A 17522-nucleotide genomic window follows, 5' to 3' on the forward strand; every position below is an offset into this window, starting at 1 on the left:
GGTGTAACAGACATGCTGAGGCTTCTTGGCATTCTGCCTAGGGGACAGAAAAAGTAGGGATCAATTAGTCCTTCCTTAGTCACTCTGATAGGAAGGTAGAGGTTTTCAGGGGCTGGCAAAGGTGGAAGACAATGTGCTGAAGCACCGTGGCCATCTCTGTGGGTTTGTTTTTGGATGCAGATGTGAATGAATGTGATAACAGTCCCTGCACCCAGGAGTGTGCCAACGTTTATGGTTCATACCAGTGTTACTGCAGGCAAGGCTTCCAGCTGGCAGAAGATGGGCATTCCTGTAAAGGTAAGATGCTACCTCACCAGGTCAGGGTGTGTGTGTTTGTTCTCTGTAGCTGGAAGAGCTCTCTGGCCCTCAGCAGCTCCTGATGCTGCAGGTGAGGCAGAGGATGGTTGTGAGATACAGCTGCCACAGAGGCTGCAAAAGGTTACTCAGCTACTGGACAGTGCAGTTGAGTGAGTGGAGCATACCTGTGGGAGTGCACAGCCAGGGAGGTGATTGTAATGGTTTCATGGGGCCAGAGCTTACGAGAGAAGAAATAAGGTGGGAAGATATTCCTGTATTGCATCAATGAATGCCTGCACTGCCGAGTGAAGGTTTGCTCTCACTGCTGCTTGTGGTGAATGAGGAGCAGAGTGATCAGAATGGAGAAAGGAAGGGTTTTACCTCTTCAGCTGAAGTTATCTACACTGACACACTCGAGAGTCTCTGTTTAAGAATGGTGAAGAAGCCAACGCCCTTCCTAGCACAGGGAAGCCTGGCAAGAAATCCTAGAAAAATTCATTGCTGAAAGGGTAGTGAAGCACAGGTTGCCCAGGGAGATTCCTCATCCCTGGAGTGTTCAAAGCCGGGTTCAGCCTGGTCTCATGGAAGGTGTCCCTGCCCATGGCAGGGGGTGGAATGAGTTTTAAGTTTCCTTCTGACCTAAACCAGTCTGTGATTCTCTGATTCTCTCAATTACAGAGACACCAGAGAGAGTGTTTCAAACTCAGATGTGCCCCACCCTCATTATTCCTTCCCATGAGTGTGTACTATTTGTAGCCAGTATTTCTGGGAGCAGACTTCTGTTCAGCATTTCAGAAAGCACCAGAGCAATGCCAGACCACCATGGTTGCACTCACCTTTAGCAATATATTATAAATGTGTCAGGTGGGAGTTTCCTGGTGTCCTGCAGCTTCCCTTTGCAGATCTGTGTTTTGGGTTTTTTTGTTTTGTTTTGTTTTGTTTTGTTTGCTGGGGATGTGATTGTGTTCTTCCCACAGACATTGATGAGTGCACGCAGAGCGCCGGCATCCTCTGCACCTTCCGCTGCGTCAACGTCCCTGGCAGCTACCAGTGCGCCTGTCCCGAGCAGGGCTACACCATGGCAGCCAATGGCAGGACCTGCAGAGGTAACAGCACCTGAGGATTGGCTCATTCATACCCTTGGAATGACCTCAGCCATTACACTTAGTCAGGTCTCCATGTCTTGTATCAGTCACTGTTCAAAAGTCAGTCTTTGACAAAGTTGCCAAATATTGGTATCTACAAAGTCAGTTTTCCTCTGCTAGAGGAAAGTGCTGTGGCAACTCAGCTGTCAGCATGAGCTAATTGCTTAAATGAATTCCCAAGGAGCCCACTTCATCCTTCAAACTGAGGCACTTGATTACTCACATGAGCTGTGTGTGCACCTTGGCACAGCACTCAAGGATCGGGAGTTTTTGAGGTGCCAGATGTAGAAATCTGTGGCTTCTTTATGAGTTACAGTTTCCTCCTCCAGAAAACTGGGAGATTAAATATTGGAGCTGTAATTGGAATTTGGCCATCCAGCAGTGTCACCTAAGCTTAATCCTGCTGGCATTAATAAATGTTAGTGGAATGACAAGTACCCTCCCCTCTCACATGCCTTTTCTTCAGAATTGTGGAGATGCCTTCTGGGAGTCTGGTGGTTTTCATCTGGCATGCAGCTGTATGGTTCTGAGCTGAACCCCTCTTTCCAAAGGATGCACTGCCTGTGTAACCTGATGGAGGATCTGATTACCTTTAGTACTCTGCACATTCCTGCAGTCCTTGCACCAGCTGCCAGGCATTTCCTGCCCTTGTTCTTTCAGGCACCCTTCATCTAACTTTGGTTATGTATCTCCTGTGCTTGAATTCTGAGAGCTAATGGCAGTGAATCTGTTCTGTGTAGATCATGAGCAGCATGAGCATACTTAAATCCTGACTGTGGAGCAGTGAAGCAGATGCAATGACAATTAAAATCCTTTCAAAACATTTTAAAATATTTTAAATGTGTTTTTAAGTATGATTGCAGTAATATCCACATGCACTTAAATTCTTATGTAAAATTCACCTTTAGTAAACTGCAGCTGTAACTCCCCTGGATACATCCCCTTGTTTGGAGCTCTGCAGGCCTGTAGTTACAAGTCTGGGAAGATATTGAGGTGTGTCTGAATATGTGGTCAGAGGAAGGCTGCGTTGGTGTTGGTTCTGTTGAGTGCAGGGAGATGATCTTGGTTGCCCCAGCTAAAGATCTGGCTCCAGTTGCCCATCATCTGACCAGTTCTGAAGAGTTACTGCTGGAATGTTCCTTGTGCCCTTTTTTCAAAAGATGAGTTGCCTCAACATATGGATCACTTTTGCAGAAACTGCCTGTGGTATTTTGCAGCGCAACCAAAGTGGTGCAGGGAGTGCATTCATGACAATGGTTGCAATGTGGAAGAAATTTTCTTTTCACCTACGGGCACTGCTGAGAACCAGCAAGGGATTTACTTGACTTTGATTCTCTCCCATTTCTTACTGTAGACTTTCCTTTGCGAGACTTTTAAACCAGCTGGTTCAGCGTGTGAATGGAGGAATGGAGGGAGTGGAATGGTTATAGTTTCCCTCTAAGGGTCTCTGCTGTGTGACAAATGGCAGAGCTGCAGGGCCCTACGCAGTCCACATGCCTTTTCTGTTAGAATTTATTTAATTTTAAAGCCTCCATGCACTGTCTAGATGTTTGGGAGTACACAGTGTGATTGCGAGGGCCCTGCCAATGCTTTTTGCTCAGGCTGGATCCTTGTTACTGTGTCTGGTTTTCAGCATTGTCAGGCCCATGGCTTGGGCTTGTGGCTATGTGTTATTTAGGTAACCACATTTATGCTCTGGGCCATAAAGTGTCTTTGAGCTTTAAATGCTCTTTATTATGTCTTCTGTAATTACATCTCATTATGGGGAGATATTTGTATTTAGGTTTTTGAAACCATGTGCCTTGTTCTGAAGTGTTGTTCTAGGTTCCCATGGTTAATATCTCCTGGATCCTTTAGATCAGCAGGGACCATTTTGCATTTGCTTGCTTTAACTCCAGATTTATTGTAGTTGCTCTGCTTTAAGCCAGGGCTACCTTTGTGCACAGATGCATTCTTTTGGTGCAGCCCAGCTTTCTCCAATCTCAAAAAGTCAGTGAAAAGATCCTGTTGGCTTTTAGTGTGGGTTAATTAATTGGTGGGGTTTGTTTATTCCTGAAAAATACTAGGAATTAATTCTTACTTTTGAATTTAGAACATCTTTTTCTTGTGTTTCTTCTTAGATATTGATGAGTGTGCAATAGGAACCCACAACTGTTCAGCTGCAGAGACTTGCTACAACATCCAGGGCAGCTTCCGCTGCCTGTCCTTCGAATGCCCTTCCAACTACAGGAAGGTGTCTGACATGTGAGTATGGCCTTGGGGCAGCACCAGAGCCAGCCCAGTGCCTCTGGTGTTATGGTGCTTAGTTTGTGGGTGAGTGTGGGTACTCAGAGCTCTGAGAAGCTGCTTTGGCACCTGGAGCTCATAGACCTTCCCCATGCAGAGTTTGTGTCTGATTATCCTTCATTCTCCTAAGCCTTAGAGCCCCTGTTTGCCTTCCAGCTGCTGCTGGAACAGCAGAGATCAGAGCCTGCAGCTCTCCGTGCAGCTCTAAAATGGCTCTGTTTATAATTAAGTTTTAAAGTAAGATCTTCTGTGCTGTTTGTATCAGAGCAGGAGCAGCCAGGCTACCCAGTGCTCCACTTTTACAGTGGGTTTGGGGCTCCCTGTTTAATATTCAGATTGCGGATCCTCAGGGAGTGTTGAAGGGGAGCAGGATACTGAGCTTGCCAGGCCACAGGGTTCTGGGAATGGCACATCCCCAGCTCCTCAGCAGCTGGGGCTCGTGAGCCCCAAAGTCTTCCTACCTGTTTCCTGCCTCGGTGGCTGCCAGTGCTTTGGGAACCCATATTTAGTTGCTTATGGCTTGAAACATACTTTTCCTCCCTGACAGAACTGAGCAGCTTTTTGCCAGTTGAGGAGTTTGTTTCCCACTCCTGTGTTTTAGGTACCTTTCCAAGGGGTCTCATTCTTATCTTCTGGGAGCACTGCCCCAGCCCTGTCAGGGATGAACCCCTGTGCTGTCTGCACCCTGACTCTGGCTGTTCCTTGTGCAGCTTCCACACACAGCTCCCCACAGCCCTGAGCTCTGCCTCAGACAATTACACACCCAGAAATGTTCATGGGCACTGGGAGGGCAGAAGAAGCAGCTGCTGATCACACACTGACATTTGGTACTGTGATTTGTCCTGATGCCTTTCGGGACTGCCTAAAAACAGAGGCCAGAGCAAATTAAGGGAATAAAAAGCAGTTCTATTTATTTAAGGGCCTTCAGGTACATTTAGGGCAGATGAACCACCCCCTCTCCCCCCAGGGGCTACACCCAAAATGGACAATGCTCATGGGTTTTCATACTTTTGTAAGTTTGGTCCATTTGCACATTGGGGGTTAATCTTCCAATTGCAGCTTTGGGTAATGAAGTAATTTACCCCAAGTTTGCTGTCCCCAGCTCTCTTGTGTTTACATTTTTCAGGGCCTGAGGCAGTGAGGTGTCTTTGATTCCCAGGCCTAGAGAGGAATTATTTTGTCTGACCAAAATGGGAAAGCAGTAACTAACACTGTATATGGAGTTTATAGTTATACACTAAAAAATGGCAAGATTACAAATACATGAAAAATATAAAAGCTAAAATCCAAAGGCTTCAATCCAATCCTTTGCAATGCCCCAAGGTTTTTATGTTTTCCCCTGCTGTTCCCTGGCCACTGAAGGTGCCTCACTCCTCTTTCCCCAGGAGGTGTGAACGCATCAGCTGCTTCAACTACCTGGAGTGCCAGAACACGCCGGTACGCATCACCTACTACCAGCTCAACTTCCAGACCAATATCGTGGTGCCAGCCCACATCTTCCGCATCGGGCCCTCGCCCGCCTACGCCGGGGACAGCATCGTCCTCACCATCACCAAGGGCAACGAGGAGGGCTTCTTCAGCACCCGCAGGCTCAACTCCTACACGGGCATCGTCTACCTGCAGCGCCAGGTCAAGGAGCCCAAAGACTTCCTGTTGGATGTGGAAATGAAACTCTGGCGGCAGGGAACCTACACTACTTTTCTTGCTAAAATCTACATTTTCATCACAGCTCATGCCTACTGAAGCCTTGCTGACATTGGATTTAATTGGTGCTATGCTCTTTAACTGTTCTACCAAAGCTTAATACTGTTGAACTGGCATTTCATGTATCTAGCGTTTATATTATTTTTCTATTATTGCTTTAAACTTTCTTATTGGTTGTGTAAATTAAGTTAATTTTTGTCTTTTTATGTTCTGTTTTCTTATACAATTCTGTGTTTCATCGTTTGCCAACAGATGAAGAAAGGGTTAGAAAGGCAGTACAGACCTTGTGATAAGTGCTGGAACCTTTTCTTAGCAATTATTTTTAGGTGTAGTCACTTCTGCAGGGTATTGCACTAGAGAGGGAAGATGTTCACGTGGGAGTACTGGGAAAAAACATGGAATGATTTCTCTTTCTGACACAAAGTTCTGGTTTGGCTGGGCCAGTGACCTCACTGGAGTGTCTGTGCTGAGGTGCAGAGTCCAGGCCATCTGTGGACACTGATGGTGATCCAACCTCCTGCTTCCGGGTTATTTTCCTCCTTCCGACTTTCATAATATGTTGCCTTAAAATATATATAAATAAAAGGAAACTCCACCAGTGAAAAAGCCTATGTTTGAGTCTTGCTTTAGTAGGAATGCTCATGTGCTGAATATTTGCAAGACCAAGGCCTTACCAGAATGTTACACTTTAAGGTAAAAGCTCACACTGTCATTTTTGGTAGTTGTCTTTGAAGGTGTTGGTGTTCCTCTGTTCCTCAGTCTGTAATATGTAAGTGCAGATTTGAAGCTTTGTAATTCTTAAAGGAATGTCCAAATGGAATTAATGAAGTAATAATTACTGCTCCTTATTTTAAAGCTTGGGCATGTCCCTGAGCAGTAACTTGCAATTTTAAATAGACAAAAAGGGGAGTTGCTTCTCTGCTTCAGGAAAATGCCTCCAGTGGTGTTGCTAAATGATGCAGAGAAAAATGCCAGTGAAATTGGTGGGCTATATTTTGCCATTTAGGAAAGAACACTACCAAAGGTTTGAGCTCCATTTTCTCTGGTTCTTCAGGGAACTGGATGAAGTCCAAAGTTGTAGGCCAGATCTGCCAAAGCATAGTATAATCAAAGTATTTATTAGAATTTAGAAACAGATATCAGAACTTTTTTGTGGCTGTTTTCTTTTTTTTTTTCCTTCCCCAAAAAGTTCGGTGTTGCAATTTTTTGAGTTCCCTTTTGTTCCAGCTGTAATTATTCTGCAAAATGTTTTAAAGGGAAAACATAGTTACAAGATGTGGATGTGTATTTCTCTGCAGTTTAATAATCCTAGAATCCCAGGTTGGATGGGACCTCAAGGATCACCTCATCCAACATTTCTTCGCAAAACAATAACCTCTTCTTCTCTACAGTTGGTCTTATTTTGATCGATGTGTACACAAAAAGAAATGGAGAAATTAAATCTAACACATTTTTATGCCATATTCAACAATTTTATTATGTTGTAAACTTCATCTAAAAATCTTGTAAACATCACCTATATGGTGAGAGTTAATGTTCTGTAGTCACTGTATCCCCAGGCCAGTCTCTACGAATGCAAGTAATTTCTTTAATTTGGATGTCCTTAAAATAAAGGGCAAATCTTTCTGTATCTAATATCATAAAATCCCATTAGCAGGGAAAAATTATTTATGTTCCCCAGCTGTAAAACAAGGACTATCTGTGAGCTTGTATACATCAAACTTCTCTTTGTTTTTTTTTCCTATAAAAACCATTTAGTAAAAGATCTTCCATCCATCTTTTTTTCCCATAGTTAACAGTTTTGTAAGCATGTAACAGGGAAGTGCCAACTGAGAAACCCATGTTTGTGCAATTGTCATTCCAGTTAATTCCTATCTTATAGCTCCAGGCCTTCCAGATCCATCCTGCACACGTTAAGGGGTGACACATTTCTCCAAGCCCCACTGGGGCACGTCAGGAGTCACCAAAACCTGGAGTTTTCCATCAGCATTAGGATTTGATTGAGCAGCAATGATACCCAGACCTCGACTGTGCTTCTTGTCAGAGAACAAATGGACAAGTCATTTGTTACTGGGAGACCTTTTGCTGACTAAAACCAGCCACAGTCAATCATATAAAGGATCTGGCAGTGTTCAGCATCAACTCTTCATTTTCTAGACAGGTAATTGATGAAGAAAAGGCTTTGCATACTATTAGAAGGAAAATGCTCTGCTTGGAGGAAGGGAGTCTTCATCTGTAGTTGGGAAAGGTTGGAAAGGGTTGCTCAGTGCAGCTGGTCACAGCAAGGAGAAAGATTTCAGGAGGTAATTTCACACTCTTCTGCTTCCAGATTAACCAGAGGAGGGTTTTACCTTTTTCCATCCCAAAGAGTTCTCCCTGTCAGTTCAAGGGCAAGAGGAGCAGTCAGCCCTCCACCCTTTGCTCTGTCTTGGGGCAGTGCCTGTGGCTGAACTTGAGCAGCCTCAGCCCTAGCCACAGGGGGGACATGCTTTCATTGGTGTCAGCGGCCTTGAACTGGAATTTTGGTCTCCTTGAACTGGTCCAGTTCCCAAAGGCCCAGTCCCCATCTCCAGGAATGGGCCTTCCACTTTATTTCACTGGGTAACCTGTGTGTGTGTGTCCACGTGCACAGGAGGTCTCGGTGGAAAGAGCTCAGGCCTGGGCTGTATTTCTTTTTCTTTTCATTTGAGTAGGTTTCATTTATTCCCTTTGCTCCTTTGTGGCCACCCCACCCCTTGCCTGGTTGAGGTGAATTAGGAACAGCTACACAAGAGCTGTGCAAGCTGATAAACTCACGAGGAACACAACAGCTGCAAACCTCATAAAGAATTATAGCTGACTTGGGGCATCTCTTCTGTATATGTAAAAACTCAAATTATTTGTGTGTTCCCCAGTATGGAAATGGCCTTGCTGTGACCTGCCTGAGCAAGGCCTGCTCTGCTCAGCGTTACTTGCTCCTGCCTCGATAAAATCTGACCTCTCTCCACTCTGCTGTTGTATTCCTTGGGAGATCCAGTGATCCCAGAGACTGAGCAAGACCAAATGAGCTGCTGGAAAGAAGAAGAAATGTTCCTCTGTGTGTTTTCTGGAAATCTGAGTGGGTCTATTCCAGAAAGAAGCTTCAGTTTTTATTTGGACTGGAGTGTACATAACAGAGTTGAAATAGCAGGACACGTGTGAGAGGGATGTTTTTACCTCATATTTTAAATTGTTCCCTTTCTGGAGCAGGAAGGAAGTGGTTTACAATCTCTTTATGTGTAAATATATGTCTGTGGGTCACTGCAGGTGTTGGCCAGTCTGTGCCAGCATTCCTGTGTGAGCCTGGTGTAGGGAAAGGCTCAGCCTGGGCCTCGCTCCTTCCCTCACACTGGGGAACCAGAGCAGGGGAGGGAGATGTTAATGGGCCCAAATATTTTACATTTCTTCCAAGATACCCCAGACTTGCATTCTCTGTTACTTCTCTGTGCCAGTTATTCAGTCAATTTTATCAATTATATCAGATTCAGGGCAGAAGTAAATTTCAAGCAGATTTTATGGTAAAAAGCTGTAATAAGGGCCATTCTGCAATATCTCTTCAGAGCATGAGAGCCTTGCATGAGAGGCAAAGGTTCCAGTGCCTCTGTCAGCTGAGGGCACCTTGGAGAGGGAGGGAAGGGCTGAGCCCCCTCCACCCCTGTTCCCTTGGGCAGCTCCTGGCACACAGACACCTTTGGCAGACCCTGGCCATGGGGAGCACACACACATTATCCTTCTGTGTCCCTCTGTGTCCTTCTGCAGACCTGCCTCACACCTAGGGAGATGTTTTTCCCATTCATTTGCCTTTTTTTGTCTTTATCTTTCCATTGCTCCCACTCATGCCAGGGGGAAGAGAAAGTTCCAGCTGTGGATAATTAGAATTCTGGGGTAAAAATAGATTTTGAGGTCAAATAAAAAGTGTCTTCACACTTCCAGTGCTCTCTGCATCACAGAGATGTTCATTTTGAAGTAGCTACTGGAAAGCAGGATTTAATTATGTCTGATTTTGATGATGTGAAGCTGAAGTCACAAACTTGAGCCTTTTGTCTTCTAAAGCACATTTCTTTCTCATGTATGTTCTTTTCCCATAAACTGAGGTTTAGTTTGGGGTTAAAAATGACAACATCTGCAGTGAATTTTCCCTTTTTAGCTGGGGTTGGAGAGGAAAAGGATGTCGTTGTGGTGCCTGCCCTATACACTGTGATGGGAGGGGTGGGACAAGAGCCTTTGTACATCAGTGAGTTTCTGTGTGGCAGCCAAGAATTGTGTTCAGTGCATAGATGCACAGCACGATGTTTGAGCTGCTTGGAACGTGGGATGGCACAATGATGATGGGATGCAGGGGCTGAACTGGTGGTGCTGGGGCTGGGCTGCAGCAGAAGGGTCTCTGATCTCACAGACTAGGGCCAGCCCCATGGGACATAAACCCTGGGCTTACTCTGGGTGAAGAATTGGTCTCAGGTGAGATGCCTTGTGCTTACAGATGACCCCGGGCCAGGTTAGTGAGCCCAGAACATGTGAGAAGGGAAATGAAATTAGTTCTGTGCAGGGTTCATGAGATTTGGTTCATTGCTAATAGTCTGTAGTCAATCTTCTGAGGAAATACTGAGTTTCTGAAGGGAAACACTGATTATGGAAAGAGCCAGCTGAAGGAGTCAGAGCTTTTCCCAATAGAACAAGTATGGAATGCTGTCCTTTCTGGGGAAGAGTGGAGACGGAAGATGTAAAATCTAATTTTATTCAGGAATAATAGTCCAGTGTGCAGAGCACTAAACTCTCCTCAGTGCCACCATTAATAGAAAGGAGTTGTGAAACCTATTAGCAACACCAGTTGATCCAATGTAAGGAAAATGCATCCAAAAAAGGAGACATGAATGCCTTGAGGAAATGGGAGGGAGGAGATGCCTTTCTCTCTGTCAGTGAGGGCTCCTGATGGCAGCACAGATTCCACTAAGCTCCACTGCAGGGAGGGGTTTTGTCTCACTGATTGCAGTTACTGCTTGCAGCCAGATGCACCATAGAAGGGGATAGATCCTCCCCAGCACTGATAGCCAGGAAGAAAATGTTTGTGGAATACTTTTAGTATGGGCAAAAACTGATAATCTTTGATGAAGGACACCTGAGGTGGAGCACTGCCATTCCTGAGGTCTGAGTAAACCATGGAATGTGGAGGCTGAATAAATCCAACTGGTATTTGTTCCCTTCTCCCAAGGATTTCCCACAGCAGACAATAGAGATGGTGCTGGTGGCTGAGGGCTGAGGTTGAGTTTGTTCTCAGGTGCCACAAACCTGCAGCTGTGCTGGGCTGTGCTGGGTGCCACCAGCACCTCCTGCTAACTGAGGAAGCTCTAAAAACAAACAACAAAAAACTCAGCTTCAATGACTTTGAAAATAATGCTTGCTGAGGAAAAGACTTAATATTCTTGAGAAAGAGTTTTCCACAGGTTCCCAACAGCTGTTTATGCAGATCTCCATTGAAGTAGATGGGCTGGGTGAAGGTAAGGCTTTAATCATAACTTAATTTTCCCCTGGGGAGAGAAACAGAGACACAAATGACATGTGCTGCTATCATTGCCTGAATCACATCTGGAAGATGCTGACATAAATAATGATGAAGGCCATTTAAAAATGTGATTACTCCATGTAAGTACCTGTATTTTCTTTCAAGAACATATGTTTGCACTAGTAAATGAGGTGCTCAGAGGAGGGTGAAGGCCAGGCCTCCAGTCTGGGAGGACAGCAAAGCCAACAGGCAGAGCTGCCAGAATGCAATGGGAGGCTCCCCAGCCTTCAGTCAGCCTTGCACCCTGCGTGGAAGGGGTGTAGCAGCATTTTGGGTGTTGATGGCTGGACTTTAGGAGGTTTTCCTTGTGTTTTTACTGGTTTGGAGTTGTGAGTGTGCCAAGAGGGAGGCAGTGGGTATTCACAGCTCTGCCATGGGTGTGTTGAGCAGATAATCTGCACCTCACCTGGGTAGTTCAAGTCCCTTGGAAGGTGGTGCAGAGTTGGTTTTTCACATGAAGTGTAACCTTCTCAGGACTCTGAAAGCTCTTACCAGCCTCACTTCCCAGCCTTCTGATCCTTGGAAATCCAGGAGTTCACAGTTTATTTGGTAACTTGGGTACCTTTAAACCACGCCCCGCCCCCCCCCCCCCCCCCCAACAATCTCTATCTTTCTCTCAGGAATTCTACTTGCAGCCTGTCCTTTCTGCACCTGCCTCCTGTGGCTTCTGCTGCTTTTACCCCACTGCCAGGAGATCTTTGTTTTATCATTTCTCTCCTTATTAAAAGGGTACAGGTCAGAAAGAGAAACATCCACCCTTTTTCCTTGATGCCTGAGAGCCTGCACCAGTGTGAGGAACTCACTGCCCTGTTGAGCCTGTGAGCTGCCAGGCCAGATCCTGAGCAAATATTATTCTAAACTCCACCATGGCTTTAAACTGCAGCATTGCAGGTTTGGAAGGCAGCTGCTCTGTACCTTCAGGACTTCAGAGTGTGTTGTTGAATGAGTGCCTTGGGAAATCACTAATGAAGGATGATTTATATTTCCCCAAATTCCATTCTTTGTTTTTATTTTTTTTAATGCATCATGTTTTGTTCTTTCTTGGAATGTTTTTGTAGAAATGTAGAGTTTAATGTTAAATATTTGCTCCCATGTGTTTGTTTTTGAGAGGGTATTGGGAGTTTCAGTTTATGTCCTTCAGCATCATCTCCACCCCAGGGAACAGTGTGGGGCAGGGTGAGGGCACTGCTTTGGTGGTGTCTGGCCCAACCCACAGCTGGTGCTGAAGTGGTTTAGTCAATTTTGGGCCCACTGTTATTGCAGAGCTGCTTGGGTTTTTTCTGGCATGTTTGGTGGTGCTACGGCTGACTGGACCAGTGGCAGTACAGATGTTCATGGAAATACACAAAAAACAGAGAAATGGCAGAGGAATTTCTTCTCTCTCATGTGCTTGCACTGGAAGACTTAGAAGAACTGAGTACAAGACCAGTTGCTACCTGCACACACCATTTTCCCAAACCTGTCAGTGATGTATTTATCTGCCCTCCCATGACAATAACTCAGTTCTTTTGTAGGTTGTTGTACTCCCCTATCCAGGCAGGACAAGCCATTTCCAAATGCACCTCTCAGTCTTTCATTGTTTCTGTTGTACTCTGCAGCCCTTTCTTCACAATCAATAATGTGGAGAATTGCAAGCTCATTTTCTTTCAACGCTGATCTAATTAGTTAATAAAATAGTAGTCTCTCCCCTACCTCCTCCTACTTGTTTCCCCCTCATTTCTCATCTTAGCCACTGAAGAAATATTTCCTCTGTTCTCACGAAAGGAATGCATTTACACTTGCCACAGCAGTTCAAAGATACCAAGAATATATTTTCCTTATGTTGGTAATTGCTTTCCTTCGTTATTAGTTGATCAAAGCAGAGGAAATAGAGTGGGGGCAGTCAGACTAAATAATAGATCTGGAGTTGAACTGAGACTGGAGCTTTCTTGGGGTTTTTCTTTTGTTTTCAAAGTGCTGAATTATTCAGTCTCTGCACAGGGGCACCTCCGTGGTAGGTGTGGAGTAACTGTGAAGTTACTGGGGTGGTTCCTCCATGGTGTAAATCAGGCACCAGCTGCTCCATGTTGTTCCTCCAGACTCTGAAGGAGCTCATAGCTCCAACAGGTTTATCTCACAAACAAACTGAGGAAAGTTTTTGGTTTTTTTTTACCTGTCCAGCAAAATATGCAGGTGGTGAGAAAAAAAATATGGAAATTTGGGGGTTTGGTGCTTGGGTTTTTTGCTTGATATTTTGTTTGGATTTTTTTTTAGAAAGGTGAAAGTTAAGATCATTTTTTCTATGCTTTCTGGCAGTGTTTTTGTTTGGAAAGCTTGTATGGAACATGAAACTGAAACTTTGGATTAGCATAAACATTTTAAGGTCTTTCATCAAGTCTGTTGCACTTACTGTCAATGTATTCCATCGTCGTGACTCTTTAATGAGATTTGGCTGGTGCTGGCAAGACAGACAGTCAGAAGTTCACTTTTGCTTCATTTGGGTTTTTTGTGGGTTTTTTCCCCCGCCTGTGTCCAGCCCCGAGAGCTTTGACAGATTTGCTTGGCTCTGAGAGTGCCAGATTCTGGATTTCTCCTTATTTGGAACAAGTGTCCTTATCACCGTTGCCAAGAATATCCCGGGCTGAATGGCAAAGGGCCAGGAATTCACCGAAGTTGCTTGGAGGGCTGGAATTCCCAGGGGAAAATGGGGCTGGCATGATCAGTGCCACAGGAGAGAAGGTGTTGGATAGGCTGTGTGTCATCTCATGAACACCATCTTCACAGAAGCACTGGTGTCTCTGCTAATCCTTGCCTTTAACTGGAGCCTGAGGTCAAAGATAACTTATTATTTTAAACAGAGCTTGGGGTTTTTCTCTGTGAAAGTCTTCTTGCTTATTCAGTGGCATTTAGTCATCTCAAGATCCATAATACATGTCAATACTCTGAGAAATATGGGAAGTGGGTGCTCTAATTTGCTTTTTATTTCTCAGAATAATTTTCTGGAATATACTGAATAAGGATTTTTATAAGCTTCCAGGAGGAATTACTACTGTCCTGCATTCCTGTACTGAGGGATGATCTTGGAAACAACAGACAACTCCTTGACTTGGAACAAAAGAGGAAAAGTGTCTGAAATTGTTAGTATGCATTTATTGGAAGAGAAGGTGGCATTAAATAGTCTTAATGATTCGAGATAACTCAGTGTTTTACTCTGAGTATGGAGGAAGTTTGTTTTGAAGACCTGACTCAATTTCAGTTGGGTTTAGTATGTCTGTGACCTGCTTTTGCAGCCAGAATATGAACAATATTCCCTATGGATATCCTGGGAAAGCACAGAGCAAAATCACATCTGATGTTACTTCTGATGTCAGCAAACTCATAACAGAGATGAAAGTAATGCAGTATTTCTGCTTCAGAAAGGGGAAAAGCAGAAACACCTGGGAATAGGTTGGATCATCCTGGCTTTCCTTGGTGTGTGGAAGGATGGCAGGGGAAGAAAAATTTCTCCCTGGGATTGTTCACCTGATCATTATTAGTTTGCCAGAGAGGACCACCATAAATGTAGGAACCAAATAAAAAGGGAAACAAAGTGGGGGGAAGGGGAAAATGGAGGGGAGGGTCTCAGATGGAAAAATTAAGACTTTCTTTTAAATGCAGTTGGTAAAAGCAACAACTGAGTGAGCAGCAGTGATCCCAGCCCCACTGTCAGCTAATGCTGGCAGACATAATAAACGTTTAAAACCAGCCTTAAACAGTGCAACATTTTAAGGACTCTACACCAATAAATGGAACTGTTCATAATATACTTTTAATTAGTACCCATCAGGGAAGCAGCACACCTCCAGGCATTTCCTCTCCTGCCATGCCCAGGTTTTCCAGGCACAGGGAGGAGCAATGCACATCCCACAGCAGGGGTGAGCCATCCCCTGAGCACGCAGAGCCCAACGCGAGACACCAGCAGAGGGGAGGTCTCCTGGGAAGGGTTGAAAAGGGCCATTTTAGGAGCTCTCTGCCAGGAGAGCTATCCATTCCACTATCCATAAGCTGTGCACCAGGGGATGCAACTCAGTTCTGCGCTCTTGGTGAGACGGGTCCATGGAGCTCACATGAAGTCATGGCAGTGTGGCATGAGAACGGCTTAGAAACAGAGCCGAGCCGAGGTCCCCTGGCTGGAGGCTGGCAGGAACAGAAGGGAGGATATTTTTGACTTTCTGAGTGCAGGGCTCTGATGTGGGAGCAGACTGGCTCCGGTGGTGTAGAACAGACTGACATAATGCTGAGGGAAGGAGCCAGCAGAGTGGGTGGATCGTGCTGGGCCTGCGTGCAGAGCGTGGCTGGCACATGGCCGTGAGCGCACACAGACAAGGGGACAAAGGCTGGGCTGCCCCGGGGCAGCAGCTCCTTCCCATTTGTGCCTGGCAGGAGGCTCGGCGTCTCTCCTGGGAGTGCAGGTGTCCTGTTTTTGTCTGGGACCTGTCTCCTGTGTTTGGATGGTGGCCACGCTGGCCAGCCTTAGAACTGGAAACTGATTCCTGTTCCTCCTTTCCATGGATGCTGAGGCCTCCAGGCACCACCTGAGCAGTGCATAAATTAATTTCTGGGGATGCAAATTGTACCGTGCTCACTCTAAGGCCACCTCACCCTGGCAGAAAGCTGCAAAATGGTTTGGGTATAAAAGGTGCATTGTTGGTGCACAGTGTGGGGAGATGGAGACATGGCACATCACTCATGCAGCAGAGAGCATTTAATGGCGTGCACAGCTCTTATATACCCGATCCAAAGACTCCGTGCTCGGAGCTGATTGGCTGTGACTGGTTACCGCCCGGCTCACTGACCAATCGCTGCCTGCTTGTGTTCTCCTCAGGGATTGGCTCTCTGTAGCCAAACCCCTCCTCCTTTTATGTCGCTTACAGTCCAGCTGTATGCCGCCATAGCTCCCCCTTTTCTGTTTTAAAATATAAAAGCCATGTTTATCATCTCCCTGCGGGGCCCCTTTGCAGGAAGGACAATAAACAACGTACAAGGAGAATGAAATTATTCACTAAACTGACAAACCTAATCTTTCTAGCTATTGGTGTGTCCCACCAATTTTTTACTATGGTATCCAGGAGCTATCAAAGGTACAATATTGCTGGGTGGCATGCCAGGCTAATTAATTACAACGTTGCAAACAAACCAACTTAAAACTGATCAGAGGTAACATTTAAAACTGTTAGAGGGCACAATTCCTTTTACTCCTAATGTTCATAAGTGTCCAACTCTTGAGGTGCAGGTGAAGTCACAGGCAAGTTGTCATTCCAAAGGTCTGAGATTTCCATCCAGCTGGTGCAGAGGGTTGTTACCCATCGAATATGGTGTCTGTGGAAATATGCATACCTGCACCCCCAGGGGACCAGGTCCCATACTAATACCTTAGGTTTAGGTAACTGGAAGGCACTAGAGGACTGTAATGACAAAAAATTATTTAAGATGACAGGGTTTATTTAATTGAGTAGACTCTCAGTTTCTCTCAGTCATTTTACTTCTTTTTTGGCACTGTCTTCTTTGCCTCGGCCACTTTGGGTTTGGCTGTCTTAGGCTTGGCTGCTTTGGGCTTCACTGCTTACACCTTGGCCATGCTCGTCCCTGCCTTCTTGGGGTGGCCTGACTTTGCGGCTTTCTTGGGATTCTTGGCCACTTTCTTGGCTGCTGGGACCACCAGCTTCTTCACCTTCTTGGGGCCCTTCTTCAACACTACCTTTTTCTTCGGCTTCTTGGCAGCACTGACGGGTTTCTTGGCCACCGGCTTCTTGGGCTTGGCAGCCAGCTTTTTCTTTGCTGCCTTTTCTTTTGTTTTACCTGGCTTCTTGTTCAGCTTGAAAGAGTCAGAGGCACTGGTGCCCTTGGTCTGCACCAGGGTGCCATTTCTGAAGAGCCTGTTGAGCCCCAGCTGGATGTGGCTTTTGCTCTTCTTCACATCTTCTTTGCATCGTAGCTGCCAGCAGCCCTCTTGATCGTGCCAAGGGAGAACCCCTTGCACTCCTTGGAGGCAGACACGGCCTTGGTGGTCAGCTTGGTGACCCTGGGCCCCATGGGCTTGCGGGTTTGGAGCCATTCGCTGCCTTCTTCGCCTTCTTTGGCTTCTTGGCAGCAGCCTCAGAGCTGGGAGCAGAGACAGCGGGAGCAGCAACAGGCCCAGTCTGCGACATCGTGCCGGCCCTCATCCATGAACCAGGGAAACCACTGTAGCTGCCTGCATGTGTTCTCCTCAGGGACTGGCTCTCTACAGCCAAACCCCTCCTCCTTTAATGTCACATACAGGCCAGCTGTATGCTGTCATAGCTGGCCAAAAGGCCTCCCAAGTCCTCCCTCCTGCCCACAGCAAAATCATGGTGGGACTTCCCCTGGGAGTGCTGTTTTGGCTTTGGTCCTCCCTGGGGCTGCTCTGTCCAAAGGAAGTGGGATGGCACCTCCTTGGGAAAGGAGCAAGGTTTTGTTCACAAATTCCATGTGCTCTAGGGATGTGGTATGACTGGGAAATTAGCTAAACTCTA

At 45.8% G+C, this 17522-nt stretch overlaps 1 protein-coding gene and 1 pseudogene across 6 annotated transcripts in view; one reads left to right on the plus strand and one right to left on the minus strand.

Moving 5' to 3' along the window:
- The window catches only part of FBLN2 (fibulin 2), an 89030-nt gene extending 82992 nt beyond the window's left edge, over positions 1-6038 (plus strand). For all 6 annotated transcript variants that reach the window (XM_088061860.1, XM_088061863.1, XM_088061859.1 and 3 more), the window contains 4 exons: positions 181-297; positions 1275-1403; positions 3563-3686; positions 5114-6038. In XM_088061860.1, coding sequence (XP_087917986.1) covers positions 181-297; positions 1275-1403; positions 3563-3686; positions 5114-5471 — 728 coding nt within the window. In that variant the 3' untranslated portion in view covers positions 5472-6038. The remainder of the gene's footprint in view (positions 1-180; positions 298-1274; positions 1404-3562; positions 3687-5113) is intronic.
- A 10469-nt stretch (positions 6039-16507) lies between these two features.
- Positions 16508-17177, minus strand: LOC102113342 (histone H1-like; annotated as a pseudogene).
- Between the last annotated feature and the right edge of the window lie 345 nt (positions 17178-17522).

Source organism: Pseudopodoces humilis, chromosome 13, assembly GCF_049639895.1.
Source record: "Pseudopodoces humilis isolate 2021_Gansu_Grassland_sample_001 chromosome 13, ASM4963989v1, whole genome shotgun sequence".
NCBI lineage: Eukaryota > Metazoa > Chordata > Aves > Passeriformes > Paridae > Pseudopodoces > Pseudopodoces humilis.